Consider the following 8,616-nt stretch of genomic DNA (forward strand, 5'->3'; position numbering starts at 1 on the left):
TAGCTAATTATTCCATCCATTCATTTCCATTAAATCTCAAATTCCAAATACATGCTATTCACATCTCAATGCCCTAGTTCCAATCCTAAGCATATATTTTAAAACAAGTATGAAATGGAAGCCGAACAGATAATAAGTGCCCTACAGGCTTACAAATTTATCTATGAACATTCTTTGTTATACAAAATGGAATTTCAACTCAATGCAAATACAGCCCTGGGCTTACATTCAACAAATAACAATAAAACAAAAATAAAGCCTCAGCTCCGAGTCCTTCCAAGTCAATGCCTTGGCGGAGGTATAGTACCTGTACCTGAAATGGTTTCCCTTATAGAGTGAGCCACAGCCCAGTAGAGATATATTACACAACATATGGACCATGACAAGACCAAAAAGGAGTATACTCATGCCATGCTCATGATAAAACAATTTATCTCTCTTTTTATAAAGCATGCAATGCTGAGATGCCACAATAAATACAAAATCATTTCTATTTTAAACCATATCTGTTACATGAATACATGTTCTGTGAATCTCTAGGTGAGTGTCTACAAGTAGGCCCTAATGCACTACCACTGTCATTTTTACCAGTAAACTGGAAGGCTCGACACCTAACCGCGTGGTTCCATACCTCCTACCCAGATTCACCAACTATTCATCTTTTCACAAATAGATACATTTCTAAACATTTCTAAAAAACAGATACATTTCCAAAGAAATGAATGTAATGCAATGTCCAATGCAACAAATGAGGAATATGGTTCAATTTACCTAAGTCTCATGCATTTCTACAACAATCATAACTATCCTCCACCGATAGTCCAAAACAGATATTTCTAAACAGATATTTAAACAATTAAATTCTAAAAATTCCGATAAATACAATCTATTCCACATCTCATCAAATATGAACAACTACACTAGTTTTCATATCACAATCACGTCCGGTAACCTCTCAAGGTCCATTTCTAACCGTGTCGATTTTATTCCAACAGATACATTAAGCAAAATAATACCGTTAATGCCCAAGGAAACATCATTTTCTTTCCAAACTCATTCTCCAAGAATTATTCAACTATGACATCCTATTTTGATTAAAAGCCCCAAAATTTAAACGCAATTCCTTTGTTTTCTTTAAAAATGTTCTTTTGGTCGCAAAACGATAAAAATTTCAAAACCGATCGAATCGAAGTCTGTTTTTGTTCAAATTTAAAACATAGCTCTTTCATAACCTTACAAACATATTCCAAGTTTACACTTTCGCAATTTGGGTATCAACTCATTATTTTTCTGAAAATTTCTCTTTTAAGCAAATAAATCACAAATTTTTCAAAAATTCTAATTAAATTATATACAATTCTAAGCTCCATATAATCAAGTAAATGTACATAAAGAAGCGTAGGAAAAATCCCTACCTCAAGCCAAGAAGCTTTCAAATTTTTTGGCAACAGAAATTAAATCTACTCGGAGCCAAATGGCGCATTTTCCGCCCTGTACGTTTTTATCCAAAGCACTAGGGGTCAAAAATGACTTATATTAGATCAAACCCATGAAAAACCGACATTGGAACCCTTTTTCTCTCTTTCTCTTCACGGCAAGAACCCAAAGTTGAAGAAAACATCCTATTTGGTCACTTATATATATTATAAACAAATATCTAACTATATATATACACCTATATATATATATATATCAATCAAAAATAAATTTCAACATCTTTAATGACAAAAATAAATATAATATTTTCTCACCACAAAATATATTTCGTTTAATGGTACACACCATAAATATTCACAACTCTTTTATGGTAGTCAAATAATAATAATAAAACTACAACACTATTACATGGTTACTAACGGGTCATAATTCAATTAATTGGGTCCAAAATGAATGGAGTTTAATAATTTAAAATAAATCCCCAATTAATTTATCTCAAATCATGGTCCGAACACCCAAAACTCAATTTTAAATTCTGTTATAAATTAAACTGAACACCAATCAGTCCATGAATTTTTATAAAATAAATAATCATCATTAAATTCTGAAATTGTTATCCAACATGCTAGACTTATATGGGAACAACATAAAAATTTCATAATTTTCTGAGATCGGAAACTATTTTTAAAAAATACAAAACCGAACTGTTTTCGCACAGAATTTACACGACAATCAAATTCAAAAATTTGCTCAATTAAATTATACACTGGCTATTTAAAAAAAAAAAAAATTGAGACATTACAAATGGAGTTCGGTTATGATTTAATTATTCTACTCTCTACAGGTTGTACAACTAATACAAACCCCATCTTCTTGTGTATCCCATATTTGAGTATTTGACCTCAATACATGTCTTGTTTGGCGCAATTTATGAGAGCTTATAATGTCTCTTTTTTTTTAAAAAAAAAAATTATATTTTAAGGGTTTGTACTAAGTCCCCGATTAAAATTTGCTTTTTTAGTTAGCTTTTTTGAGTTGGGACTTTTTTAGCTTGGGACTAAAAAGTTCGTTTGGTTTGGTTTTTTTGGCTTTTTTTAGAGAAAAAGTGAAATGATTATGATTTAAATGTAATGTTTTGTATTATGGGCTTATTTAGCCTATTTTGTTTTTTGTGTTTTTTTAGCCAAACTAAATTAGCCAAACGAAAACTAAAAATGTTCAGTGCAATTTTTGTTTACATTTTAAGGCACTGGGGCTATAAGTCTAAAAACTTATTCCAAATTATTCTCTTTTTTTTTTTTTTTTTTTTTCTCTATAAGAAGAATAATAATTTGAAAATTTATATTACCCATATTTATTTTTCTATATGTTCACCTATCTATTTGCCACTGATCATCGGTGACTTTTCTAACACTGGCTATTTTTTGGCGACTTTCCAGTGCTGGTGATGGGGGGCGATTGATACTAGCGTATGAGAATAGAGAAGGGAAGTAGAGATTTTTTTTTTAAAAAACGGTACAAAGGTAAAAGTAAAATAAAAAAAAATTAAAGCAATGATTTATACTTCTCACTAATATATTTAGTTCATCATATTTTTAAAATCAAAACAAATCATTTTTTTACTTACTTCTAAACATATAATGATAAAATTCAAATATTTAAAATAAAATTAATTATAATAATATAATAAACATCAGATTAATACATAAAAAATAATTTACGAAAGTTATTAATTTATGCGTTTGGATCATCTCCAAATGTTTGTAACTTTTGCAGAACGTGTGCCCAGAAGCTACCACACTGCAAGAGAAGCTTACCAATTTATTATGAAGATGACGTGTTTTGACTCTTTGGATGAAATCACCCAAACCACGTTCAGAATCTCAACCTCATAGCCATAACAATAATATTCTCGTGATAAAGCTCTACATGTTTGAAATTATCATTTGGTTATCCCTATTTTAAAAAGATTTGAGATTATTAAATTTATAGTTTTTATAGATGGATAATTTATGGGAAATTCTGATATACACACTCTTTAAAATGGTGCATCATATGCACCCCTAGATATGACATTTTTTTTCTTTAGTTATAACAAATTTTTTTCTTTAGTTATGACTCATGAATTTTTTAATTATGTCTCATATTGTATTTAGTTATGACATTTTTCTTTTATTTTTTTAGTTATGACTCAAAAAGTATAAAGTTATGCTATTTTCTTCTTAAGTTATAAGATGCATATAATACATACCTAGGTGTGTACCATAATGTTCTCCAAATTTATACTTGTTGAATAAATGGTTTCCAGATTTTCAGATCCCTTATAAATGGAAAAGAAGAATATCCAATTTCCTTTTAAAAGATGATATAAGAATACTTGTGTATTGCTATAGTTGTTTCTACTAATCTCATTACAATCTTCAAGCTTTATATTAATAAATGCAATTTGTTAAAATTCATTTACTAAACTGAGATTTAGATTCACAATCCAAAACAAAACAAAAACAAATAAAACAGAGATTTAAATTTCAAAAGTGCTTGAGACCCCCTTTTTTTGGAGACAAAAAAGAGGGTCTCAATCATTGTTGTTTAAATTTATAATGAAAAATTTGTAGTACATCATTTGATGAAATTTATGATGTTATTTGTAATACAGAAAGTGAATCAAGCTTGTCATCGACTCTTCCTAACATGTTAATCTCTTTCTCTTTCCCCTCTCTTTTATAGCTTCCATCATAAACCACTGCCTTTTTCCCTGCCTACCACCACCTCTCTCCCTATTCACCAAATCTCAAGTCACCATCAAACCCAAAATCACCACCACAAAATCATCACCACCAACATCAAATTTGAACCATTTTGGTAAGTTATACATAATCATTGAATGGAAAATAGCACCCCAGCAACATTGCTCTTTCAAATCAATATAAAAGAAGCCAACAATTTTTGGTGCTACAAGGTAGGTATATATTCAAGAAAAATAAAAATAAAAGCAACATAAAATAAAATAAATAAGATGACAATAAAGAGAGAAGCCACACCATATGTGTGTGGTTCGGTTACTACCATACACACATGGCACACAAAAGCCCCAAGCATACATCTCTCTTTTTATTGATTTTCACTCTTCAGTATTTATTCTTACAATGAAAATCCCTATATGAAAAGTATATTTAAGTAGGTAATAGAGAGGATTGAGTTTTATCTAATATCTAACATATCCTTACTAAACAAAATAGCTTTGCACTGTCTTTGAGGCTTGAGCTTTGCTAAGTGCACAAATTAGTGCCTAGAAAAATATGCAGAATAGAAAGGGATCAATTCTGCGCATTTTCATGGGCAACAATTCTGTGCACATAGGTGAGGCTCTACGGAATTTTTTGGGTGGATAACAATTGAGAAACAATGTGCATGGTTGGCCTAGATTGTGGATTGACATGCAAACATGCGATTGCCAATTTTACACTGCGCATCACTACCTCCTCAACTTCAGGGGAGGGAGGTGAAAGACGTTGGTCCAACACATCCTTTAGTTGTATGTTCTCAACAGCTGGGGTCAGCAGGGACATGATGAAGTCTCCCGGATGCTTTCCTTTGATCACTTCCAGTGCCAACACACCAAAGCTATAGACATCACACTTTTCAGTTACCTTCATTGAGTAAGCAAGCTCTGCAGAAAAAGAGAGACATGGTATTGCACTTGTTTTGTTATGCTTTAGATTCTATGTCAATTTAGGAGAGCATAAAACTATGTTTACCTGGTGCAACATATCCGTATGTGCCTGCAAATGCACTCCAGTTAGAGGAATCTGGCTTCAAAAGCTTGGCAGTGCCAAAGTCTGAAACACGAGCCTCGCACTCCTCATCAATCAGAACATTGTTGCTGGAAATGTCTCGGTGAACAATGGGTGGTGTGCAATCATGGTGCATGTATGACAAAGCGCTTGCCACACCTTTAATAACATTCACCCTCTTAGGCCAATCTAACTCTTTAGCTTCTTCGTCTTTGTTAAAAATTGTAGCCAAACTACCTCTTTCGAGGTACTCATAAACTAGAAAAGAATGTCGAGCATGTGAACAATACCCAAAAAGCTTCAGTATGTTTCGATGTTTAATTTCTGTCAATGCCCTTACCTCATTTAAGAAATCTTTCCTATCAGCCCTCTCCGATAACGGATGAAGTTTCTTCACAGCTACTATATTAGCTGATGGTAACTTCGCTTTGTAGACAGTTCCATATCCTCCTTTTCCAATACAATATGTGGCATCAAAATCATTGGTAGCTTTTACAATGTCATTGTACATTGCTCTTCCATCGAATATTGATATCGATAACAAATCTTCTTTCGGGGGTTGGGTGTCACCCTCTTCAACTTGTGATTTTGTCTTTCTTGAATTGAACATGATGAGAAGTCCAATGAATGCACCTAGAAGTAAGAGTGCTCCACCAAGAGAGAGCACAATTACAAGAACAAGTGTCCTTTTTTGTAGGGTGTGTTTTTGCAATGTAGAAGGAACTTTGCAAGGCTGCAAGCCTTTGACATTTCCACACAGACCTTTGTTCCCTTGCAGTGCTTCTATTGATGCATTTATGAAGGCGTTGCTCATAGGAATAGGACCTTGTAACTGATTGTATGATATATCAATAAATGCCAAGCCACGCATATCTTCAAAACCCTTTGGAATGAGACCAGAGAGATTATTGTGGGAAAGGTTTAAATTCTCCAAACTCTGCAACTTTGTGATTTCCAATGGTATTTCCCCTGTGAGATTATTACTACTTAGATCCATCTCAGTCAGTTGAAATAACTTACCAATTTGTATTGGAATTTTTTGGCTGAACATGTTGTTGCTTAAGTTCAAGTAAAACAGCTTAAGATAGTTGTCCAGAATACCCGGTATTGACCCATTGAATCTATTTATGGACAGATCAAGATACGAAATCCCAGTTAGTGATTCAAGTTCTTGAGGTATACTACCGGAAAGTTGGTTATCAGCTAAAATCAACTTCTCCAGAGAGGTCAACTTCCCAAATTCCTTTGGAATCTCCCCAACTAAACGATTTGAAGACAGATCAAGTCGATGTAGTTGTATTGAATTTCCAAGTCCTAGGGGAATGCTACCGGTGATATTGTTCCTTGCTAAGTTTAGGTTTTCCAAATTTGGAAACCTTCCCCAGATTTCTGATAATTCACCATAAAATTTGTTGTTACTCAAATCTAGGTGGATTAGGTTTGGATAAGTGCCCAAATCTTCAGATATATTTCCAATTAATTGGTTTTCATCAAGACGGGCTCTGATTAAGCTTGAACAGTTTTTTAGACTTTTAGGGATTGTTCCCGTGAGCTGGTTACGGTTGACACTGAAGTTTTGAAGTTTACCACCTTGGCAAAGCTCTGGGAGATTGCCAGAAAATTGGTTGTCATCAATTTCTAGTTTAAGCAAGTTTTTCAAATTGCCAAGTTCATTTGGAATGGGACCGGAAAATTTGTTGGAACGAAGGAAAAGAGTTTGTAAATTAGACAAATTACCTAATGAAGCAGGAATGGAACCGCTAAGTCGATTCTCGCTCAATTCCAAATAATTGAGGAACTTCAAATTTCCTAGCTCTTTAGGAATTGGACCAGAGAGTTGATTATTCCAAAGATAAAGGAGTGTTAGGGAGCTCAAATCACCAAAAGATGTTGGGATTGAGCCAGTAAGATTGTTGGTTTCGATGCTTAGGCTCTGGAGTGATTTCAACTTTCCTATTTCTCGGGGAATGGAACCAGATAGGTGATTGTTGAACAAGTACAACACAGTTAGCTTATTCAAGTTTCCAAGAGTGGCAGGGATGGGACCTATGAAATTGTTATTTTCCATGTAAAGCTCGACAAGATTGACAAGGTTTCTCATTTCAGGAGGGATGGAACCAGAAAAATCATTATCATTGAGATATAGGCGAGCCAAGTTGCTTAAATTTCCTAAAGAAGCAGGAATGGACCTTGAAAGACTGTTTTTAAACAAAGCAAGCTCGGTAAGAGACTTTAACTGGCCTAACTCTTGAGGAATTGAGCCATTCAACTGATTATCGAACAAGTGAAGAGTTTCAAGATTTGTTAGCAGGCCAATTTTTGGTGGGATGTTTCCTGAGAATTGGTTGGTGGACAAATCAAGATAAATGAGTTTGGGGAGGTAGCCAACTCTATGTGGAATGGCACCAAAGAGATTATTCATGCTGAGATCGATATATGAAAGATTCGGAAATGATGAAAATGAAAAGTTGTCGAGCGTACCATTTACACTCGAATTTGTGAGGTTCAATGTATTGATGCTTCCATCGAAGTTGCAAGTAACTCCATACCAGCTGCATGGGCCGGTACTTGTTGAGATGTTATCATGAGGTGGAAGGACCCACGAAGTTAGCAGGGAATGGTTTGGACTTTGTAGGCTGGCTTTCCATGTGATGAGAGCATTAGCCTCTTGAACAGAAGCAGTAGCAACGTTAATGGTTGAAGAAAAGAGTGTAACAAACAAGACTAAAGAAATAAGGCAGAGTAGTTTCTCTATGCGTCCCATTGTTTTTTCTTTTTCTTTTTTTTTTTTTTGGCCTTTTGATGGATAACTAATGGGTTGTTCAAGGCTTTAATTTATACATAATTTTTTCCATGAGTCTGGTTGCCATATCAATCACCATAGACTTTGACTATGGAAGTTTTTTTAATTAGGCCCCACACTCATATCATTTGTGGAGGGAAAATAATAGTCTCATTTGGTAGACCTGTGGGAAAGTGATTATAAATTATACCTTAACAGATTATAACTTATAACAGTGAATATAAGCTATTAACTTGTTTGGTGCAGCTGTGGGATTATGGATTTAAGTAGCAGAATAGTGTTTGGTTGATAAGCTGTAAAATAGCTTTTTACTGTATAATTGTCATTTTTGCCTTTATATGATATAAAAATGATAATTTTGTCATTTTTTTCAGTTTTAATTTAAAAAAATTATTTCATTAATAAAAGTTAATATAATTAGTATTAATTAGTATCAACTAATATAAAAATTGATACATTTGATAAAAATGTAATGGAAGTATTATTGTAACAATTTTTTTCCATTATAAATTAATTAGTATCAATTAATACTAAAATTATTAATTAGTATCAATTAATATTAATAATTAATTTTTATTAGTA

General features: G+C 33.1%; 1 protein-coding gene across 1 annotated transcript; it reads right to left on the reverse strand.

Moving 5' to 3' along the window:
- Window positions 1–4,317: 4,317 nt before the first annotated feature.
- LOC114309772 (uncharacterized) lies at window positions 4,318–8,050 on the reverse strand. Its single transcript, XM_082921456.1, has 2 exons — window positions 5,196–8,050; window positions 4,318–5,107 (listed from the first exon to the last, which is right to left on the reverse strand). Exons 1-2 carry the CDS (start codon window positions 7,993–7,995, stop codon window positions 4,806–4,808), a joined length of 3,102 nt encoding a protein of 1,033 aa, XP_082777582.1. The 5' UTR covers window positions 7,996–8,050; the 3' UTR covers window positions 4,318–4,805.
- Window positions 8,051–8,616: the final 566 nt, after the last annotated feature.

This window comes from Camellia sinensis, chromosome 3 (genome assembly GCF_055761805.1).
Source record: "Camellia sinensis isolate YWXY chromosome 3, ASM5576180v1, whole genome shotgun sequence".
Taxonomy (NCBI): Eukaryota; Viridiplantae; Streptophyta; class Magnoliopsida; order Ericales; family Theaceae; genus Camellia; species Camellia sinensis.

Coding starts and splice junctions, on each gene's coding strand:
- LOC114309772 (XM_082921456.1), bottom strand. CDS start 7,995: ATGGGACGCATAGAGAAACTACTCTGCCTTATTTCTTTAGTCTTGTTT. Junction 5,108..5,195: donor ATACGGATATGTTGCACCAG/GTAAACATAGTT, acceptor CTTTTTCTGCAG/AGCTTGCTTACTCAATGAAG.